At 36.4% G+C, this 23,446-nt stretch overlaps 1 protein-coding gene across 6 annotated transcripts in view; it reads right to left on the minus strand.

Moving 5' to 3' along the window:
• Nucleotides 1-411: 411 nt before the first annotated feature.
• BLTP3B (bridge-like lipid transfer protein family member 3B) overlaps nt 412-23,446 on the minus strand; it is a 103,853-nt gene continuing 80,818 nt past the window's right edge. For 4 of the 6 annotated variants that reach the window (XM_055238624.2, XM_055238627.2, XM_055238623.2 and 1 more), the window contains 9 exons: nt 23,127-23,320; nt 21,301-22,805; nt 20,844-21,019; nt 14,343-14,485; nt 13,429-13,579; nt 11,261-11,514; nt 10,847-10,955; nt 2,943-3,136; nt 412-1,091 (listed from right to left, as the gene is read on the minus strand). In XM_055238624.2, the coding sequence (XP_055094599.1) occupies nt 972-1,091; nt 2,943-3,136; nt 10,847-10,955; nt 11,261-11,514; nt 13,429-13,579; nt 14,343-14,485; nt 20,844-21,019; nt 21,301-22,805; nt 23,127-23,320 (2,846 nt within the window). In that variant the 3' untranslated portion in view covers nt 412-971. Of the gene's footprint in view, nt 1,092-2,942; nt 3,137-3,578; nt 3,696-10,846; nt 10,956-11,260; nt 11,515-13,428; nt 13,580-14,342; nt 14,486-20,843; nt 21,020-21,300; nt 22,806-23,126; nt 23,321-23,446 lie in introns of those variants that run through there. The other 2 variants (XM_063614300.1, XM_055238626.2) reach the window with 1 other exon arrangement.

Below are 23,446 nucleotides of genomic sequence, written 5' to 3' on the forward strand. Positions count from 1 at the left end.
AAACACCCACCTAATACGATACTATAAGAATGGTATGAAATTGTCTTATGTGCAGGAAAAAAAGTTTTCCAAAAACAATCAACTTCTTAAGGAGAAAAAATGAAGGTAAAGAAATTAATATAAATAGTACTAATGAAAATTTTTATAATTACAAATGGTGCCAAATTTAGCAGGATAAATTACTCTTTTACTTCTAACAACAAATGTTTAAAGGAATGTACAAGTAATGCTTTTTAAATCACTTGGCCATATACTCTAATATTTTGCTTTTCTATAGTTTGTGCTTTTTACTTTTACATTTGTACCATCTTTTTGTTGAAAATTATAGCTTCCACTTATACAATGTACCCATTATTTAAAATGATTTTTTTCACATTTTCAAGATATTTTATAAGTTCAGTAGGGTGATGATTTTCCAAACCCATGAATTATATAGTTTATTAATCTGCTTGGACTTTTTACAGTAATTAATGATAGATTTAAGTACATAATTTTAGTAACATTTAAAATGTAAGCCTCTTTTCATTTTACATTAGTCATAAAGGCATTTGAATCTTTGTAAATAATAGTAAATTATTAACAAATATGGAGAAATCAATTCAGCAATCTGTGTGAACACAAGAGGTTTTCATTTTTAATTTTAAAAAATGCCAAAAATGAGATACCAAAATTAGGAAATGACATCTTCTTTTCATTAGGCATGTAATTATTTTACACTATGTGTTGACTTCCCTACATCACAACAGTTTAAAAGAGGGTTAAGCCCCAAAACACAAAACAACCAAAAGATCGTAATGCCCATACTAATACTTTCTAAACTGGCTTTGAAATAGTCACCACTTCATCACATTCCATTTTGTTTTATTGTCTTTTCATGAAAATAAAAGTCTTCCCTTAACTGGTAACATCCACATTATAAATATAACCTTCCTACTCCAGAGCTATAATTTCAGTTTTGACTGCCACTCCTGCTATTCAACTGTCATCTTCTTTATATGATGAAGAAGAGCATCTTTTTCCAAGTGAGCCTCTGCAAGAGCCATTTTAGCTTTAGCCAGTTCCTGTTTAAGAGATTCATTCTCTTCCATGAGCTGAAATGATAAATGGCAGGGGAAGGGGGGAGATAAGATAATTTAATCATTTCAGGAAATACAGACTATTTATATAGTATCCAAGGGCGTGACACTTGGGATAGTAAAAATGCCCAATGCTGGTGAGAGTGCACTTAAGCTGAAAACTGCTTTGAGACAATACTTGGAAACATACATCAAGCACTTAAAAAATGTTCCCATGTTTTGACCCACCAATACAAAATACTAACTCCTAATTTCCTAGTCTAATAGTGACTTCATTTCATATGAATTTTCCTGGACCTCTCTATGGCTTTAGACATTGCTGAACTACACCTACTTTCTCAGACTCTCTCCTTTTTTTGGCTTTTATGCCACAGCTGTTTCATATTTATCCCTTTCAACCTATGTAGGCCCTTTTCATCTTTTCTTCTACTTTTTAAGAACTCTTAAAATTTGACATTCTGTTAGTTCCATTGCTCGGTCGTCTTCTCTTGTCATGAGTCACTTTCTTGGATGGTCTTATCTCTCATGGCTCCAACTATCATAAATAGACTTACCTAGCACAAACCTCTCTCCTGAGCTCCAGACTCAAATTCTGAATGTGTCATCAGACATTTTCTTTTTTTTTGAGATGGAGTTTTACTCTTGTTGCCCAGGCTGGAGTACAATGGTGCAATCTCAGCTCACTTCAGCCTCCACCTCCTGGGTTCAAGTGATTCTCCTGCCTCAGCCTCCTGAGTAGCTGGGATTACAGGCATGCGCCACCATGCCTGGCTAATTTTTATATTTTTAGTAGACAGGGTTTCTCCATGTTGGTCAAGCTGGTCTTGAACTCCCGGCCTCAGCTGATCTGCCCGCCTTGGCCTCCCAAAGTGCTGGGATTACAGGCATGAGCCACAGCGCCCCATCAGACATTTTCATCTAGATGGCCAATACGTCTCCCCCCCACCACCCTTTTAAGACTTAGTTCAAGTATTTTATCCTCTTAGAGCCATTCCCTCTTAATTAGGAATGGCTATATTAGAGCAAATATATTAGAGGAAATATAGCCATTCCTAAGTACGGGGATATAAAACTAAGAACTTTCTGCATTACACAGATACATTAAAATATATGCAGTTAATTTCAAATAGTTCTCAAACTTCTTCTAAATCTAGCTTTAGAATTCTTGCCTTATCGACCAAGTGAGGTAGTTTCCTATACTTCTCTTCGTCTGTAGTATAGCATCTGACACAGTATGTTGTGACTACCAATTGAACACTCCTGTCCCACTAGACTTTGAGTTCTTCAGTAGTCACAGATCATCTACTGCTCAATTCTATATCCCTAGCTCAGAGATGGCATTGAATAAATCCTCATTGAACAGATGCATTAACTCATTCTATGGTTCTATCATACAGATTAAAACTCTGCTGAACATTTTGTTTCTTTATAATGGCAAAAAAAAATCACAAGCAACTTGAATGTTAATAAATGTTTATAGGATGTTTCAGAAATGATAGCATACCCAAAACCATATTACTAAGCCATCAAAAAAAATTAAGCAAATACAGCAATATGAAAAAATTTTGTTAAACAATTAAGTAAAATTATATAGTATGTACACTTGAATATTAACTTTTCTCAAATAAAAAAGAATCTACAAGGAAAAATCCCCAAAATACTGAGATAGCACTGGAGGAAGGCAGAAGGTATTAAATTCTTTATTTTGCTCAACACTCTAACCATAGCACCTAGCAAAGCACCTGGGCACAATAACAAGCACTCGGTACATTTTATTAAAATAAGTAAACAATGTTTTAACTATTAGTATCTTAATACCTAGTTATTTAATTGCTGAAGCTGAATCTGAATTAGGTTTCCCATTACCTGTTCCCTAGTGAAGTCAAAGGAGAACTCAGGAAAGTTAGCTGACTGAGAAGGCCAGGGAACCTCTGGGCTTGTCTGAGTGGCTTGAGTGACACTGCATTGTTTCTTCAGATCATACTTTCCACTGGTCAGCAGCACTGAATCGCTTTTGACATTTTCTTTCAAATCATTTCCAGTGTTAAGCATGTGAGAATCTGATCAAACAAATAACATGCTCAGATAACATTTCCAAATACTTGATAAATCTTTAAAAGTTCAATTGTGAAAATCTAATTTGAAACTAAATATCTATATATATTAGTATGAGGATAGTAGTATGAGATAGAACAACCAATAAAACCAAGAGCTTATTCTCTGAAAAGATCAACTAAATAAACTTTTCATCCTAAGAATTTGTCAACTTCATCTAAGTTAATTACATAATTCATTATGTTTTTATACTAAAGGTTTATTAGATTTAATAGATTTAATTTAAAGGCTTATTATTAGATTAACTAATAAACTTTTAGTTAGACTGACCAAGAAAAAGAAATTACTAGAATCAGAAACGAAAGAAGTGACATTACTACCAACCTTACAGAAATAAAATACTATAAAGGAATACTATAAACAACAGTATGTCAATAAGTAGATTACTTAGGGCAGGCATAGTGGCTCACGTCTGTAATCCCAGCACTTTGGGAGGCCTAGTTGGGAGAACTGCTTGAGACCAGGAGTTGGAGACCAGCCTGAGCAATGTAGCAAGACCTGTCTCTATAAAAATAAAAAATACAAAAAATTATGTAACTTAAGCCTGGCATGGTGGCTCATACCTGTAATCCCAGCACTTTGGGAGGCCAAGACAGGTGGATCATCTGAGGTCAGGAGTTTGAGACCAGCCTGGACAACATGGTGAAATCCCATCTCTACTAAAAATACAAAAATTAGCCAGGTATGGTGGTGCGCACCTGTAGCCCCAGCTACTCAGGAGGCTGAGGCAGAAGAATCGCTCGAACCCGGGAGGCAGAGGTTGCAGTGAGCTGAGATCTCGCCACTGCACTCCAGCCTGGGCGACAGAGCGAGACTCTGTCTCAAAAACAACAACAACAACAAAAAACAACTATGTAACTTAGATGAAATAGACAACTTCTTATAAAGACAGTAACTACCCAAATAGCCTCAAGAAGACAATGTCAATAGACCTATCGCTGGCAGAGACTGAATCAGTAATCATAAAACTACCCACAAAGAAAAGCCCAGGCCCAGGTGGCTTCACTGGAGAATTTTATCAAACATTTAAAGAATAACATCAAATCTTTAAAAACTCTTCCAAAAAACAAAAGGAGCATTCCCAAACTTTCTATGAAGGCAGTATTACCCTGATATCAAATCTAGACAAAACAAACAAACAAAAAAAACACAAGAACACTAAGACCAATATGCTGATGAATACAGACATAATCATCAACAAAATGTTAGTAAACTGAACCTAGCAACATACAAACCTAACTATAAAGCATGGTCAACTGAGATTTATCCCAGGAATGCAAATATATCTATCATCCAAAAAGTAACTAATGTAATACATCAACAGAATAAAAGGCAAAAGCCACATGATCATCTCAATAGATGCAGAAAAAGCATCTGACAAAATCCAATACCTTTTCATGATAAAAACACTCACCAAATTAGAAATAGAAGGGAACTTCCTCAGTCTAATAAAAGGTCATCATGTATAAACATCCCACATCTAATATGATACTTAGTGGTGAAAGACTAGACTCTTTTCCTGTTGGCTAAAATCAGAAACCAGACAAGGCTGTCTGCTATTGTTACTTCTTTTTTTTTTTTTTTGAGACGGAGTCTCGCTCTGTCGCCAGGCTGGAGTGCAGTGGCACAATCTCGGCTCATTGCAACCTCCGCCTCCTGGGTTCAACTGATTCTCCTGCCTCAGCCTACCGAGTAGCTGGGACTACAGGTGCGCACTACCACACCCAGCTAATTTTTGCATTTTTAGCAGAGATGGGGTTTCACCATGTTGGCCAGGATGGTCTCAATCTCTTGACCTGGTGATCCACCCTCCTCGGCTTCCCAAAGTTGTGGGATTACAGGCGTGAGCCACCGCGCCCGGCCTGCTATTGTCACTTCTATTCAACATTGTTTTAGAGGTTCTAACTAGGGCAACTGGGCAAGAAAAACAATAGAAGACATTCAGATTGGAAAGGAAGAAGTAAAATTCTTTCTATTAAACATGATCTTGCGTATAGAAAAAAACTAAGGAAACAACTAAAAACCTACTGGAACTAATCAAGTTCAGTGAGGTTGCAGGATAAAAAATCAATATACAAAAATAAACTACATTTCTATAATGTGTAATAAAGAATCCACAAATGAAAGAAAACAATTCGATTTAAAATACTGTCAAAAAGAATACAAATAAACTTAACAAAAGAAGCACAAAACTTACTATACTCTGAAAACTATAAAACATTGTTGAAAGAAATAAACAGATCTAAATAGATGGAAAAAATTCCCACTGTTCATGGATTGGAAGATTTAATGGAAATACTCCCCAAATTTATCTACAGCTTTAACACAATCCCTATCAGAAGTTGAGCTGGCTTCTTTGTAGAGATTATCAAGCTGATTTTAAAATTCATATGGAATTGCAAGGGACCCAAAAGAGTAAAAAAAAAATCTTGAAAAGGTACAATAAAGTTGGACGACTCACATGTTCCAATTTTAAAACTTACTCTAAAGGAAGTTGGTAATCAAGACAGTGTGGTAGTATCAAAGACAGACATACAGACAAGTAGAACAGAATTAAGAATCCAGAAATAAACCCATGTGTCTTTAATCCTTACCCATACTCAAATTGAACATCTGAGTTAAAGAGCTAAATTTAATGGCTAATTCTATAAAATTCTTAAAAGAAAACACGAGAAAATCATCATGACCTCAGATTTCGCCATGGACTCTAATACAGGACATCCAAAGCACAGGCAAGAAAACAGAAAAATTGAACACTGTTGTCTTAAGAAATTGCCACAGCCACCCCAACCTTCAACAACCATGGCTGTCATCAGTCAGCAGCCATCAACCTTGAGGCGCGAGCAAAAAGATTATGACTCACTGAAGGTTTAGATAATCATTAGCATTTTTTAGCAATCAAGTTTGTTTGTTTGTTTGTTTTTCTGAGACGGATTCTTGCTCTGTTGTTCTGGCTGGAGTGCAGTGGCACGATCTTGGCTCACTGCAACCTCCGCCTCCTGGATTCAAGCAATTCTCCTGCCTTAGCCTCCAGGGTAGCTGGGATTTACAGATGTGCGCCAACACACCCAGCTAATTTTTGTATTTTTAGCAGACAGGGGTTTCACCATGTTGGCCAGGCTGGTCTCGAACTCTCAACCTTAGGTGATCCATCTGCCTCAGCCTCCCAAAGTGCTGAGATTACAGGCGTGAGCCACCGTGCCCAGCCAGCAATCAAGTATTTTTAAATTAAGCTATGTACATTTTTTAAGACATAATAATAGTGTAAACATGACTTCCATATGCACTGGTAAACCGAAAAATTTGTATGACTTGCTTTATTGTGATACTCACTTTATTGCGGCGGTCTGGAACCCAATCTGCAATATATTTAAAGTATGCCTGTATGAGGAAGAAGTTCAGCTTCCTTCATGTGGCTATCTAGTCATTCCACCACCACTTGTGAAAAGGCTATTCTTTCCCTCATTGACTTGTTTTGCCAGCTTTGCCAAAGATCAATTAATGTAAGAGTTTATCTCTGGACTCTCAATTCGATTCATTCCAATTATCTTTCACCAAGCTCCTTTTCTACTCAATCAGCTAGAGAGCATTTCTAGCTTATAATTATAAAAGCTGATTAGTACTGTTACTTTCAAATGTTTCAGAATTGTTGAATGTCTTGTATTTTCCTATTTTCTTGTTCATGTTTATCCCATTTTCTTGCCTATGAATGCTGTTTCTATTTGCCATAGCCAACCTCTAGTGACTGTGGGAAAGGAAAGCTTGCTCTACTGGGTGAGATACATCAAGTTTGTTAACTGGATAGGGAATCATTCCCTTCCTGGGGGCTTAGCAGCTGCATAATCTACCCTCAATATTTTAGTCTATATGTAAACCCTACTGAAGTCTACTACTGGGCACGGGCACAGGAGAGGATCCCAAAAAGGAATGCCCATATTATTCATGCTATTGCCTCAGGGGCTAATTCTAACCTCAGTATCTTGTTGGGGAGATTCCTCCTATTTTTGAAGAGGAACTTCAGTCATGTAGTCCTCTTAGATTCTTTTGGTCTTGTTTCTCCTGCTTCCCAGGGAAGAAGGTATGATTTATCTGATTGACGGTTTTTTGGGTTTTTTTTAAAGAACTATATATATGTGGTTCAGTCTCTTGCTTTGGCATATGCTGTACCTCCTGCCAAGAGGGTGCATTCTTTTCTGTTTTTTCTTTTATAAGACAGACCTGAATTTTTGGGAGCTAACACATTTGGGAAAGAGGACTGGGCAGTCTTCTCACAGACCTAAGCTATCCTCTCCACCTGAGTTATTATCAGTAATGAAGCTACCATTTTGATCTTCGTTGGCCTTTCTCCTATGTCTGTCTCCAGTTGTTCCCAAACTACAGAGGAAAAGACTCTTTAAGAGTCTCCCACAAACTGTTCCTACATCTGAAATTGTCCTGTCCTTTCTTCTGTAGCACTGTTAATGACTTTATTCTTTAGCTGACATTTTCTGTCATTTCATGAGGTTTTTGATAGGAGATGAAACAGATGCACATGTCATTCCTTCAACTGGCTACTAAAATAGTGACGCCCAGAACATATAAATCTACTGACTCACGCTCTTTCCACTACTCACTACCTTAAAAGACACAGACCTTACATTAGCGACCTTAAAAATTTTGTTAGAGTGGAGATGCAAACATTAAAGGTGAACTAAGTACACAGGCAATATACCGCAAGTAACTAACGTACAGAAAAGTGCCAAAAGAAGTGAAAGAACTCACATCAGATTATAAAAAAGTGTCACTATACAAGGATGCCCTCTCTCATCATTCCTATCCAACATAGCATTGGAAGTTCTGGCCAGGGCAATCAGGCAAGAGAAAGAAATAAAGGGTATTCAATTAGGAAAACAGGGAGTCAAATTGTCCCTGTTTGCAGATGATATGATTGTATATTTAGAAAACCCCATCGTCTCAGCCCAAAATCTCCTTAAGCTGATAAGCAACTTCAGCAAAGCCTCAGGATACAAAATCAATGTGCAAAAATCACAAGCATTCCTATACACCATTAACAGACAAACAGAGAGCCAAATCATGAGTGAACTCTCATTCACAATTACTACAAAGAGAATAAAATACCTAGGAATCCAACTTACAAGGGATGTGAGGGACCTCTTCAAGGAGAACTACAAACCACTGCTCAATGAAATAAAAGAGGACACAAACAAATGGAAGAATATTCCATGCTCATGGGTAGGAAGAATCAATATCGTGAAAATGGCCATACTGCCCAAGTTAATTTATAGATTCAATGCTATCCCCATCAAGCTACCACTGACTTTCTTCACAGAATTGGAAAAAACTACTTGAAATTTCATATGGAACCAAAAAAGAGCCCACATAGCCAAGACAATCCTAAGCAAAAAGAACAAAGCTGGAGGCATCACGCTATCTGACTTCAAACTATACTACAAGGCTACAGTAACCAAAACAGATACACAGATCAGTGGAACGTAACAGAGGCCTGACAAATAACACCACACATCTACAACCATCTGATCCTTGACAAACCTCACAAAAACAAGCAATAGGGAAAGGATTCCCGATTTAATAAATGGTGCTGGGAAAACTGGCTAGCGTTAGGTAGGAAGCTGAAACTGGATCCCTTCCTTACCCCTTACACAAAAATTAACTCAAGATGGATTAAAGACTTAAATGTAAAACCTAAAATCATAAAATCCCGATTAGAAAATCTAGGCAATACCATTCAGAACATAGGCATGGGCAAAGACTTCATGACTAAAACACCAAAAGCAATAGTAACAAAAGCCAAAATGGACAAATGGGATCTAATTAAACTGAAGAGCTTCTGGACGGCAAAAGAAACTATCATCAGAGTGAACAGGCAACCTACAGAATGGGAGAAAATTTTTGCAATCTATCCATCTGACAAAGAGCTAATATCCAGAATCTACAAAGAACTTAAACAAATTTACAAGAAAAAAAATCAAACAACCCCATCAAAAAGTGGGCAAAGGATATGAATAGACACTCCTCAAAAGACATTTATGCAGACAACAGACGTATGAAAAAATGCGCATCATCACTGGTCATCAGAGAAATGCAAATCAAAACCACAATGAGATACCATCTCGTGTCAGTTAGAATGGCGATCTTAAAAAGTCAGGAAACAACAGATGCTGGAGAGGATGTGCAGAAATAGGAAAACTTTTACACCATTGGTGGGAGTGTAAATTAGTTCAACCACTGTGGAAGACAGTGTGGCAATTCCTCAAGGATCTAGAACTAGAATTACCATTTGACCCGGCAATCCCATTACTGGGTATATACCCAAAGGATTATAAATCATGCTACTATAAAGATATATGCACACATATGTTTATTGCAGCACTATTCACAATAGCAAAGACTTGGAACCAACCCAAATGTCCATTAATAATAGACTGGATAAAGAAAATGTGGCACATATACACCATGGAATACGATGCAGCCATAAAAAAGGATGAGTTCATGTCCTTTGCAGGGACATGGATGAAGCTGGAAACTATCATTCTGAGCAAACTATCCCAAAGACAGAAAACCATATACCGCATGTTCTCACTCATAAGTGGGAGCTGAACAATGAGAACACATGGCCACAATGAGGGGAGCATCATACACCAGGGCCTGTTGGGGGTGGGGGGCTGGGGGGAGGGATAGCATTAGGAGAAATACCTAATGTAAATGATGAGTTGATGGGTGCAGTAAACCAACATGGCACATGTATACCTATGTAACAAACCTGCACCTTGGGTACATGTACCCTAGAACTTAAAGTATAATAATAATAATAATAATAATAATAATAATAATAATAATAATAAAAAAAAGAAAGTGTCACTATGAAGACAGGTGAGAGAACAATGGAAAGATGAATAAAATCCACATAATGATGAGCAATTCCAATGAGAAGTAACAAGGCAAGTAAGAACGTAGAGACGTGCAAGGTGCAGAGAAGTGCAAGGTAAGTACCATTATAAGGAGTATAAGTAGGAAATAAAGCTAAGAAAGAGATCAACTGAGAGACACGAGTAAGATCAAAGGCCTCTCTCACTTTCTACAACATTCAAAACACATTTGTACAACAGGTACTAAACCAACTATATATGAGGTTTTTTCCAGGGTAGAGGCCAGTACATATATAGATGATACTTTATTACAATGTACTGAAGGTGTCCCTCAGTCTTCCACTACTACATGTGTATATACATATAAGAAATATAGTAAGTGAAAAGAAACAATCAGTATGTAAATAATTTAATTTCCAAATTTGAGTAGGTGTTCATTTAAATGGGTTTTCATCAGCCGGGCGCGGTACCTCGCACCTGTAATCCCAGCACTTTAGGAGGCTGAGGCGGGTGGATCACCTGAAGTCAGGAGTTTGAGACCAGCCTGGCCAACATGGTAAAACCCCATCTCTACTAAAAATACAAAAATTAACTAGGCGTGTTGACAGGCACCTGTAATCCCAGCTATTCGGGAGGCTTAGGCAGGAGAATCACTCGAACCAGGGAGACAGAGGTTGTAGTAGGCTGAGATCGTGCCATTGCACTCCAGCCTGGGCGACAAGAGCAAAATTCCATCTCATAAATAAATAAATAGTTTTTCATATATACCTCTGATATGAAAAGAGCCATCGTCACTTCTCTCTACCACAAGATGATCAATATGTACAGTTACAGGAGCTGGTTGAAGGGATACTGTACTATTCCGGGGACTATCATCCTATAGGAAAGAAAAATAACATTGCCACATTACTTCAGGTCGGTCATATTTTTAATGAGTTAAAGATAACACATGTATCTTTATATGTTTCAGCTGATACAGCAAGAAAACTGCCTGTTATATTTTGCCTGTTATATATTTCCTAATTTCCAAAAAAGATCTCTATATCATTTACCAAAAAAGACAAAATCATTTTAATAAATGCTGATAGAATATATTTTATAGAGAAGGCACATTCTTAGGCATGAATGAAAGTCCAGATAAGGAAAACGAACGTGAAAATATAAAATTATTTATTAACATACTTTTAAATTTATTTTTGTGTTAGAAACTTGTATCTTCATTGGCATTACTGTTGCAACAGTTTCATCTTCCAAAAAATGTTGAATATTCATAAGAGAAGATGTAAGAAACTCAGTGCTGAAGTTTTCTATGTGGCACTGCAGAAATCCATTTTTTTCTGCAAGTAAAGAGTGTATTACAGCGCCAGGCCCACTTTCAAACCTCAGAGAAATCTCCGGAGAGGATTTGGAATGAATTACAGCTTTCTGATCGGAACCTAAGGAAAATGAACATACAAAAATGTTTGTAGCATTATTCATTAATATTACAATTATGTGCCATGTAGTACATTAAAATAATACTAGTTTTACTATTTACCCCTAGTTTAAATGATATTCTATAGTACATATACAATATACGTACACACACTAATTTCAATATTTTATGGCAACTTTCTACTACAATAATGTTGATTTTTTTGTATTTTCTGTTTTTTTGATAACAAGAAAAACACGTTATGATAGAACTCAGGTGTGCTACATGCCTCAGATACTTAGTGTGTGTTTGTGTAACTAACTATACATTCAAATGTTGGCTGTGAATCAGAAACAAGTCAGACATTTAAAGTGACTCTTAAGCCATTTCTCAAGAAGTAACAAAAGCCTGAGGTTTTGTACCTTCCTCTTTAAATTGGGTCCTTAAATAACCTCACTAAATTGGGTCCTTAAATAATGGAAAAGTAAACAGAAAAGACCTCATTAAATTGTTTAAGGGAAGAGAGAGAGAGAGAGAGAGAGAGTGTGTGTGTGTGTGTGTGTGTATGTGTGTGTGTGTGTAAAATTATATTTACTTATGCTTGGACCCTGTCCCCCCAAAAAATTTATAGATTACCTAGAGAGGTATAAACACATAGTTTAAAAACAAATTTTAAAATTCCAATAATAGAATATCTAACTTAAAAAACACGAGTTCCTAGTGAAACCCCTGAAGTAAATTACTTGTAAACTCACACTCAGGGTAACCATTTTGCTCATTTATTTTATGCTACTTGGTTCCAAAATGAGTAAGAGGCAATATGCACATGGTATAATCTGATTAAAAAATCAGGAGACATGGAAAAAAGTAAGGATGGAAGGGAAAAGGGAAAAGTAGTTGGTAAGATTAATAACCCAAAATGCATTATTTAAATTCCTATACCAAAAGGTGGACCAAAAATGAGCTCCCTAGCAAAAAAGATAAAAATATGATCAGTTTTGCAACTTACATAACCTTTAAGATAAAAACAAACTCGTCCTGGAAAGGCAAAGCTGTTTCAGTTTCTGAGGTATGAAAGTTATTTATCCCATGGGTCCTCATAAGAAGACTGCTATATCAATTCATGATGGCGTTTCAAAAATTCATAATGAGAAGATATTTTATTTTTCTTCAGCGTGGGTGTGACTAGTCTTAAACAGGTCAAATATATGCGTATTTGTGAAAGGGGGAGATTTGCAAGAAATTAAAGATGTGTGTATTTATTTACACCAAGGATAGGTCTCCATTCACAATTCCAGGTGGAGAATTACTCTTGAACCTTGTATTCCAGGTACAGAATTATATTTAATTAGTGTTATTACTACTTATTAACATTCCAGAAAATAATGCAAGAGTTCAAATCTAACTCCAAAGATTTAAATATTTCAAAATTCAAATATTTTTATTTTTTAAAATAGAAGGTAAAAGAAACAGCCACAAATTGGTAATGGTTAGTGTTCTTTCCCATAGCAAGAAAAACAAGAGTGAACTTGCTGAACAAGAGAACTTACCAACAAACAACTTGATTAATGTGATTTTATTTTGCCTTTTTATCTGTCTACATCTACACACACACACATTCTCATTCCATAGAGTAAAGCCAGGAATAATTTCAAACAAAATGAGTTTTTTGGAGACGAAATAAAACAAAACAAAAATTTTCTTCATCAAAATCACTCCTCTCTACTACCCCTTATACCATGGAACTATTATGCTATATCTTCCTATTGAAGCTCCACACACTATAGAAAGAACCACAAACTACAAATAATAAGTAAATGTAATTTTCCTTGAATTCAATTATAGCCAAGATAGGATTGCTGGTGAGACATATATAAAAGTTAAAACATATTAAACCATTGTATATGAAAAGTAATTAAAAAAAAAAAAAACTTACCAACTGGACGATTACAAAGGTAATGTCGAAGGCTGATATTGCCTAATTGGTCTGGTGTCACCTGGTTCACTTGAAGACAGATTTCTGTATCTTCCCCTCGGATGTCAATTTCCCCATTAACACCAGTAATTTTAAATACCACAACGGACATCTATTAATGATTGCATAAATAATATTAGTATGCCAAGCAGTTCAAAACAAAATTTAAGAAATAATATAGGAAACTACCATTACCTTCTAAAAATACAAATGTGACCTACCAGACCAAAAGTATACTTGTGACCTACAGAACACAGTTGTTCCATGATAGTAAAAACCTTTCATTTACTTAAAAAAAAATTAGGTCACAAGGATTGTAAAATGTTTTTCATCAAAAGCTAGACACAATATATTTTTCAAGTCTCCCATAAGTATTTCACTGCATCATGAGGGCTTAAAAGAAACCATTAGCTTGGGCAACACAGTGAGACCCCATATCTACAAAAAAATGTAAAACAGCCAGGTGTGGTGGTGTGCACCTATAGTCCCAGCTACTAGGGAGGCTGGGACAGGAAGATCACTTAAGCCCAGGAGTTCAAGGCTGCAGTGGGCTATGGATACATCTCTGCACTCCAGCCTAGGCAACAGAGTGAGATCCTGTCTCTAAAAAAAATAAAATAAAAACACAAAAAGCAACACAGAAAAAAGAAAGAGCCTCCACTCCTCAACGTGAATAAAACAAATTTAGAAAAGTAAAATCAAAGGAAAAACAATTGATTGGGGGGAAGCATTTTCAAGAACAAAAGCTGCAAAATGAATTGCCCACCATCTAAGAATTCATTTCATATATGAGTGTCTCAAAATATATACATGTCAAATATGAAATAAAGTTGGTGGCATTTATCTTCATAGAATCTCTTTGAAATGACTATTACCAGGTCATCATGATTTTCCTGAGCACCCTCTGAATTTGTACTGATGGCATCTGGAGACGTTTCACCATAATTTTGTAGGTTTGTACCAGCATTCACACTTTCTGCTGTGCCCCTGTAATTTGTAGTTGAGTTCTTTTTATTTCCTGAAATAATACAAAAGTAAATTAATAAATTAAAGTCAGTTTTACACATGATCTAACACTATGCCTATTTAACAAAAATGGACTATCCCTTCAACTCTTTCTCAAGCATTGCCTCCTTTAAAAAATGGACCAAGAAAAATCAGATTCTAATTAGTTAGCAAACAATGAATGTGCTATAATTCAGTATTTCTCAAACTATCTGTGGTAAAAGACAATTTTTTAAAAAATCTGGTAGCCATCACAGATCAATACTTTTAAAAAATGCCATAAAAATGAATAGAAAAATTAGGTAAGAAAACCTAAAGACATACAAAACATAAGTCTCAATTTATTATTATATTTACTACTCTATAGTCAGCTTCTAACATAGTGCTTGGCAATGTGGTAGGTGCTCAATACATTATTAAATAAATGACCCAGGGAAGATACCTGTGAATACATTTGTGGTATGAGGGGCTAATAAAGGCATTTCATAAGGGGTTCCTAACATCATCGGGGGTTAAGAAGACATCTCTGATAAAATAATATTTCCGCTCAAGTGAACAAGCCTGGGTGTGGTGGCTCACACCTGTAATCCCAGCATTTTGGAGAGAGGATCACTTGAGCCCAGGAGTTCAAGACCAGTCTGGGCAACACAGCAAAACCCCATCTCTACCAAAAATACAAAAAATTAGCCAGACGTAGTGGCACTCGCCTGTGGTCCCAGCTACTCGGGAGGCTGAGGCAGAGGACCACTTGAGCCCGGGAGGTAGAGATTGCAGTGAGCCAAGATCACACCATTGCACTGCACTCTAGCCTGGGTGACAGAGTGAGACCCCATCTCAAAAAAAAAAAAAGATTCCCTTTAAATTTTTTTTTTTTTTTAGATGGAGTCTCACTCTGTCGCCCAGGCTGGAGTGTAGTGGTGTGATCTCAGCTCACTGCAACCTCCACCTGCCTCAGCCTCCTGAGTATCTGGGATTACAGGAATGCGCCACCATGCCTGGCTAATTTTTGTATTTTTAGTAAAGACGGGGTTTCACTATGTTAGCCAGGGTGGTCTTGAACTCCTGACCTCAAGTGATCTGCCTGCCTTGGCCTCCCATAGTGCTAGGATTACAGGTGTGAGCCACTGTGCCTGGCCCCCTTAAAAAAAATTTTTTTTAATTTAAATGGAGAAGAATAATTGCAAGGAGAGCAAAAAGACTCTGAAAAACAGTGAGTGGATAAAATAATGAGTGGGAAAAATAAAGCCAAGAGTTATCCTTAACCACTCTAATTAAAATTAAAAATAATAAAATAAACAGAAAGAAAAAGAGCATTCCAGAAACAGGTACAACAGACTGAGATGGAAAAGTTTATCACAGTAAAGAAAGTGAGATGAAGACTGAAACAAACTATGATCCATCTGAAGTATAATGAGTACATGGGAAAACATCAGAAAAAGTTAGCTGGAGCCACATCACACAGAGCACTGTCAGTAATGTTAAGGATTTTAATTTAATAGCCTTAAAGTAATTACAAGTTATCAGCAGTACAGTGGAAAATGACATGATCAAATCTGTGTTGTTGTTGTTTTTTCTTTTCTGTTTTTTTTTTTTTTTTTTTAAGACAGTCTCGCTCTGTCGCCCAGGCTAGAGTGCAGTGGTGCGATCTCCGCTCACTGCAGCCTCCGCCTCCTGGGTTCAAGTGATTCTCCTGCCTCAGCCTCCTGAGCAGCTGGCACTACAGGCGTGTGCCACTATGCCTGGCTAATTTCTTGTATTTTTAGTAGAGACGGGGTTTCACCATGTTAGCCAGGATGGTCTCCATCTCCTGACTTCGCGATCCACCCGCCTCAGCCTCCCAAAATGCTGGGATTACAGGCGTGAGCCACTGCGCTCGGCCAAATTTGTATTTTTTAAAAGAGCATTTTGCCTGGCCAGGCACAGTGGCTCACACCTGTAATCCCAGTACTTTGGGAGGCCGAGGCGGGTGGATTACCTGAGGTCAGGAGTTCGAGACCAGCCTGACCAACGTGGTAAAACTCCACCTCGACTAAAAATACAAAAATTAGCTGGGTGTGGTGGCACGCATCTGTAATCCCAGCTATTTGGGAGGCTGAGGAGGCAAGAGAATCACTTGAACCCAGGAGGCAGAGGTTGCAGTGAGCTGAAATCATACCACCGCACTCCAACCTGGGCGACAGAGACTTGGTATCAAAAAAACATATGTATTTTGGCTACAGAATAAAGAATAAACTGCAGATGGATAAGAAGAGATGTGGAAAGACTAGTTAGGGACCAGAGGTAGGCTGATAGTCCAGCTATGTGTTTATATGCGTTCATAAATACGTACATACATTCACAAATATGTATACATGCACGCATGCACATACATATCTTTTTGTATACACACGCCTTTGTATGTATCTGACACACCCACACACGTATATAAAAATACATAGATAAAAGCCTGGAAGCATATATACCAAAAGTTGACGGTAGTTACTTCTGCAGTGGAGAATGATATCAAGGAGACAGTAAGGGTGATATGATACTAAGGTGATAACTTCAATTTTTACTCTAGGCATTTCCATATTATCTGGTTTATGGAAATGCCTAGAGTAAAAATTGAAGATATCACCTTAGTATCTCCCTTATTCTCCTTTTTAAATGAGAGAATATTCATATATTTCTTGTAAAATTAAAACAAAACAAAATACCAAGAGTCTCCTTCCAATGAAAATTAATGACCCTGACATAAAAATAAGTCACTGTCCAAAAGAACCAGGAATGTATATCATTAAAATGTTACACAGAAAGTCCACACTTTTTAAGATCCTAAAAATAGTCTACTGCTGGAATATATTCTAAGATAGTCATCAAAAATGCAGACAAAAATTTGTGAACAATAATATAATTATAGCACTTTTATAACTGATAAATTACAAACAATCTAAACATCCACCATCAGGAAAATCTTTAAAAGGCTATGGTACATTCTTATGACAATAGGCTTAAAAATATTTTCAAAGGAGTTTAAATAATATTACAGAATACTTACAGATGATAAAAAGTAGGTTACAAGCCAAATACATAATGTGACAGCAAACATACATATATATGGGTACATACACAAATTCATAAAATAAATAACAGTTGATATATTGTGAATGTGAGACTTTTTGGTGATTTTACTCTCCAAATTGTGGTTGTATTTTCCAAGTTTTCCACATTGAGTGGTAGTCACTTTTACTTATTATTTAATTATTAGAAATAATAAAATCACTGATGCTTTCAGATTAAGTAGGGTTATCTGCCACAAGAACATTGTTTTTGAAATATATTTTGATCATAGGACAAAAATCCTCTGTTAAGGTAGGATTTTAAATCATAAAGGGGACACAAGGGAACGAGAGCTATCTGAAATCTAGAATAGATTTTCATGACACATATTAGTACCTCTTCTACATTTAAGTGATATGCTAGAAAGATTGCTATGAACTATAACAGAGTTAGACAGTGTTTGTTTATGTATGGTACACATTCCCCAAGTCTAGGGAGCTAGAACAGCTTAATGGTTGGTTAAAAACTTGGGCTCATCAGTCAGACTAGCTGACAAATCTGCCTCTTACTACTTCCTGGCTATAACTTTTGGACTAGATACCTTATTTCTTTAAGCTTTAGTTTCTAAATCTATAGAAAAGTGATCAATAATAATAACCACCTCATATGATGGTCTTAAGGATTAGATAAATTAATGTGTTTTATAGCACTTGGCAACATGACTGGCGTGGTTTAATAAATGTTTGCTATTGTTGTTATTAAATATCATCTATCATGTAAGGTAAACTGACTAGTGTCTCCCACCAAGATAAAGTAAACTGGAATCTAGCAGAGAGATTTTTCTCTGACTTATGTAAAGAGTAAATTTTTTTAAGAAGATGTGTTTGTGTCAGATAGAAGAGCTCAGACTTTGAAGTCTGACTAACTGGGTTCAAATGCTAAACTCTACCACTTACTAGCTGTATAACTTTGGGCAAGCTGCTTACCTCCCTAGGCTTTGTTTGCCTCACCTTTAAAATGAAGATAACAGTTCCTACCTCAATTTATTTGAAGATTAAATACATGTAAGATGCTTAAAATAGTAACTGGTATAGTAAGTCCCTAGTAAATATTAGCTTAGAATAACAAACAAGAGGCCAGGCATGTTGGCTAACACCTGTAATCCCAGCAATTTGGGAGGCTGAGATGGGAGGATCACCTGAGGCCAGGAATTCGAGATCTGCCTGGCCAGTATGGTGAAACCTCATCTCTACTAAAAATACAAAAATTAGCTAGGCGTGATGGTGGGTGCCTGTAATCCCAGCTACTCGGGAGGCTGAGGCAGGATAATCAGTTGAATCCAGGAGGCAGAAGTTGCAGTGAGCCGAGATCACGCCACTACACTCCAGCCTGGGCAGCAAGAAAAAAAACTACATCTCAAAAAAAAAAAAAAAAAAAAAGAATAACAGGAAAGGCAATCCCAGTTCCGCGTACAATAATGTGACTATGGGAAATCTACTTAAAGTTCAGGAGCCTCAGTTTCCTTATCTGTAAAAGAAGGATAAGAATAAGCACTTATACCTCACAGGGTTGAGGCAATTAGGTACATAGTAGACAATAGGCTCTAGAGCCAGAACACCGGAATTTAAACCACTAATTAGCTGTGTTACTTTGGATTCGTTATTTAACCACTCTCTGAAGATAACAGTATACTACTGATAGAATTGTGAGGTTTAAATTCATTAATATATATACAAAGCATATAGAATGGTACCAACACAAAGTAAATGCTCAATAAATGTTAGCTTCTATTATTACAGAGTTGTAATTCAAATTAAAAGAACTAAACTATTTAAGCACCTGCAACAGTATGAATGCGTCCCTTCGAAATTCACGTGTTGGCAAAGTGATAGTACTAAGAGGTAGGGCCTTTAATGGGTGATCAGCCCATGAGAGCTTGCCCCTACACGAATGGGATTTAGGCCCTTACAAAAGAGGCTTCAGGTAGCTTCTCTTGACCTCCAGAGGACTGCAAAATGCAACGCTTACAATTTGATGAAGTTTGATCTTGGACTTCCCAGCCTCCAGAACTGTGAGAAATAAATTTCTGTTCTTTATAAATTACCCAGTCTGTGGTATTCTGTGATAGAACAAAACAGACACTGCTTGGCAATAAATGGTAGCTACCATTATGGTACTTACATCAATAATACATATTATATTATTACTTATTATACACTTGTTATATTTATTATGTTACTAATTATCTAATCTAAGCTTTTCAACTAAATCAGTGGGCTTATTTCCTTTCAAACAGAAAGTAATTCAGGCCAGGCGTGGTGGCTCATGCCTGTAATCCCAGCATTTTGGGATGCGGAGGTGCACGGATCATTCAAGGTCAGGAGTTTGAGACCAGCCTGGCCAACATGACGAAACCCCATCTCTAGTAAAAATACAAAAATTAGCCAGGCATGGTGGTGCATGCCCGCAATCCCAACTACTCGGGAGGCTGAGACAGGAGAATTGCTTGAACCCGAAGGCAGAGGTTGCAGTAAGCTGAGATCAAAATACTGCACTCCAGCCTGGGCGACAGAGTGAAGCTCCGTCTCAAAAAAAAAAAAAAAAAAGAAAAGAAAAAAGAAAGTAATTCATATTTGCCTCTGGTCTCCTATGTTTTTGTGTCTGCAGCAACTACTTTCTGACTATGGCCCATGCTTCTAATTCCTGTTTACAAACTCCTTAATGCCTTAATGAGGGAGATGCAACTAACACCTTCTAAGTCATTTCTAGCAGTCTTTACTGGGGTATCGGTTGTCTCTCAATAAAATGGGAAAATCATGTAGTTACACCATATACTATCATATATGTGAAAGAATCCTAATTTTGTAAATCAGTAGAATTCACCATGCAAATTAAGCCCACCTAATCAAATTTCCAAATATAGGAGTCTCTGTAATAGAGGCTGGTAGCCTTAATGTCGCCTGCTTTATGGTCTAAATGACTGCATACATATAATTGCTGGATCTCAGCCATAGAGAGGCAGGAGTATCTGGTTAAAAGAAACAATGGAACAACCATTAGAGGAAAGTTAGGTACTCTTGTACAGTCCATGTATGTATAAATAAGTCTTTTTGGGGGGCTATAATGAATAATTAGAATATATCTAAAAATAACTAAATATTATTAACAATTAACAATTACTGAATATAAGTAGAAATATTCAGTTATTTTTAGTTAGGTTCAATAACTTTAAAAAGCATGGGTACAGTTAACAATTATTGAACTAAAAGCATTCCTTTTCTCCTAAGGTGTATGTATGTAATATGAATTCTTAAACCATATCATAACTTTACCTTTTTCCAAAAACATACGGCTATCACTTCCATCACTTTCTAACAACTGTTCTTCCAATATCATGCTGTCAAGTGAAATGGTATCCAATGACATTTGTGAAGAGCTTCTTTTCATATTCTTATAAGAAACACAGAGAGGAGCCAGGTTGGGTGGGCAACGTTCCTTAGGCTTTCCACTGTTAACAAAATTATTAGAAAGTTATTACATATAGAGAAAAGAATTCTATCTAAAAAATACTTCTAAAAAATTAAAATATGTATATAGCATCCATAGCTGAAATTACATTTAAACGTATAAGCTCAAAGTGTTTTCATATTTTGAAACATCTACTCTTCTACATGTTAATAATGCCATATTTTTTCATGATTTTTTCTGCCTCAAAACAAAATACACTCATAGGCACACACACTCCACAAAATAAACTAATTTTTAAAAAGGCCAATAAAATGTTGTTACCTTAAAGATGACTGTGATTTAAGTGTTCTAACTGAGGGGGTCTCTTCTTTACTGATATCCGGGTTTTCAGAGAGTGAAGCTGCTTCTGGAAGCAAATCTTCAGCTTTAAAGATGGACTCTATGGTTTCATTTCCTTTACTAGTTAAACTACTTGAAAGTATGTTTTGATTACCATCACTGTCAAATGAAAGCATATTCGAATCTTCTCTGTAGTTTAAGATACTACTTGAATCTGTATAAAATGAATCCTTTTTGTCACTTGTTTCTGATCCAATTTCTCCTGAGCCACTTTTGTAAACAAGTCCACTACTTTCATCTTCACTTATTTTCCCTAAATGTTTATCTGATAAATAGTCCATAAAAGAAATGCCTTTTTGCAGATTTGTATCACTAGCTGATTTAAAAAGCAAAGGATCCTTTAAAGGGACATGGCTAAGGTCAACACTCATAGATCTGTTGTCTGACATATGATTAACAGTTACACTTCTAATTCTATTTATATCCCTACTAATTTGTTTTCTTTTTGAAGACAAAAAATCCCCATTTTCTGTAGGCAAATAATCAGGTACCACTGGGCTCACACTTTCAGAAACAGGAGACTTAAGAGTATTTGCTTGATCCACTGGATGGAGCAAAAGAGCCAGTTCTGCACTTCTAAGTAAAATTCCAATACAAATGGATGTCTGACTAGCAGGACTGCCAGTTACAGCTTCTACATCTTTCCTTAAGTTCTCTGAAAGCAGGATAAGTGACTCATGCAGGAAAAGTAGAAGCAGATACTGGTAGTGATTAATCTGCATACTGACATGTTTATGAACGTGAACTAGGACATGAATATCTGCCTCTGACGAGGAAGAGGAAAATCTGAAAAATGTATCTGATGAAGAAGGCTTCTGACCACCATTTGTCAAAGGCTCAGACTCTGTACTATAATACTCCTTCAAGAGCTTCTTCCGCTTCAATCGGCCAGCCAGATCACTAGATTCACTTTGTGATGTATTTAGAGATACCTGATTACAAGTCTGCTGCTCTTTTTGTGACTCTGCATATCTTGTTGGTTGACAAATCCAAATGGAAAGAGGGAATGAGTCTACAAAACTTATTGGCCGTCCTTTTCCACTTTTCATCCCTTCATAATCTATCCAAAATTGAGAAAAGTACACAGCCCAAACATCCTTGGCAGCAGAAGTTTTAAGAGTGTTTTTATTCAATTGGGGAGTAATATTTCCTTTATAAATTTCATGCATTTTGGTATCCTGTTCATGAGCATGTCTCTGGAAAATTGGATGTAGAAGATTAAAATTGTCACAAGATTTGGGGAAGCTGGTATATGTTTTACTAAAAAAATCACAATCTTTAAAGTCTTGAAACAAAGCTTCCAGGTCAGCATGTCGACAGTTTGGACAGTGCCTTGTATTTGTGGCAATCATTTCAGAACTCTGAATAGAAATTGCACGTGGCTGATCTTGATGACATTCAGATTTCACTTCAGAAGGAATGACAAACTAGAAGAGAAGAAAAATTAATCTCATCCAACTGGCAAATCCATACATCTTGAAGATAAAAGAACATGACTTAGCTCAGAAATTCTTTTTCTTGACCTTTCCCCCAAAATACTACTTTCCTATTAAGACATAAAACACTAACTCTTCCCCTCAAATCTTATTAAATTGAGTAAAGGGGACTTACATGACCACTAAGGAGAGAATCTTTTTAAAAAACATAACATGAATTAATAATCAGTGTAACATACATATATGCACAAAATAAATCGTAAAATAAAAAGAACAAAATTAAATCATTACTACTACTTGTTTGTATGATACCTTTAGCATTAAACCATCAACTCGAACATCAACATGCTCGTCAGATTTTGAATTGTCATTCAACTTGTACACAGCCATGAACTGATTAAGACTCTGTTTTAAATCCAACAGAAATTGATTTAACCATAGAATGCTTCTTTCATCCACAGTAAACTGTAGTGCATTCAGCTGGCTATAGAGGTTGGGAGATGGAACTGTGGAGACAAGATGTTTTTTAAAAATTTTTAATTGGATGGTTCTAAATCTTCCCTGAGAACAAAAAATACATGTTTAGTCAGTTTTATTCTTTCTTAAGATAAAACAAATTTGCGGTATTATTT

The sequence above is a fragment of the Symphalangus syndactylus genome, chromosome 13, assembly GCF_028878055.3.
Source record: "Symphalangus syndactylus isolate Jambi chromosome 13, NHGRI_mSymSyn1-v2.1_pri, whole genome shotgun sequence".
In the NCBI taxonomy this organism is placed as follows: domain Eukaryota; kingdom Metazoa; phylum Chordata; class Mammalia; order Primates; family Hylobatidae; genus Symphalangus; species Symphalangus syndactylus.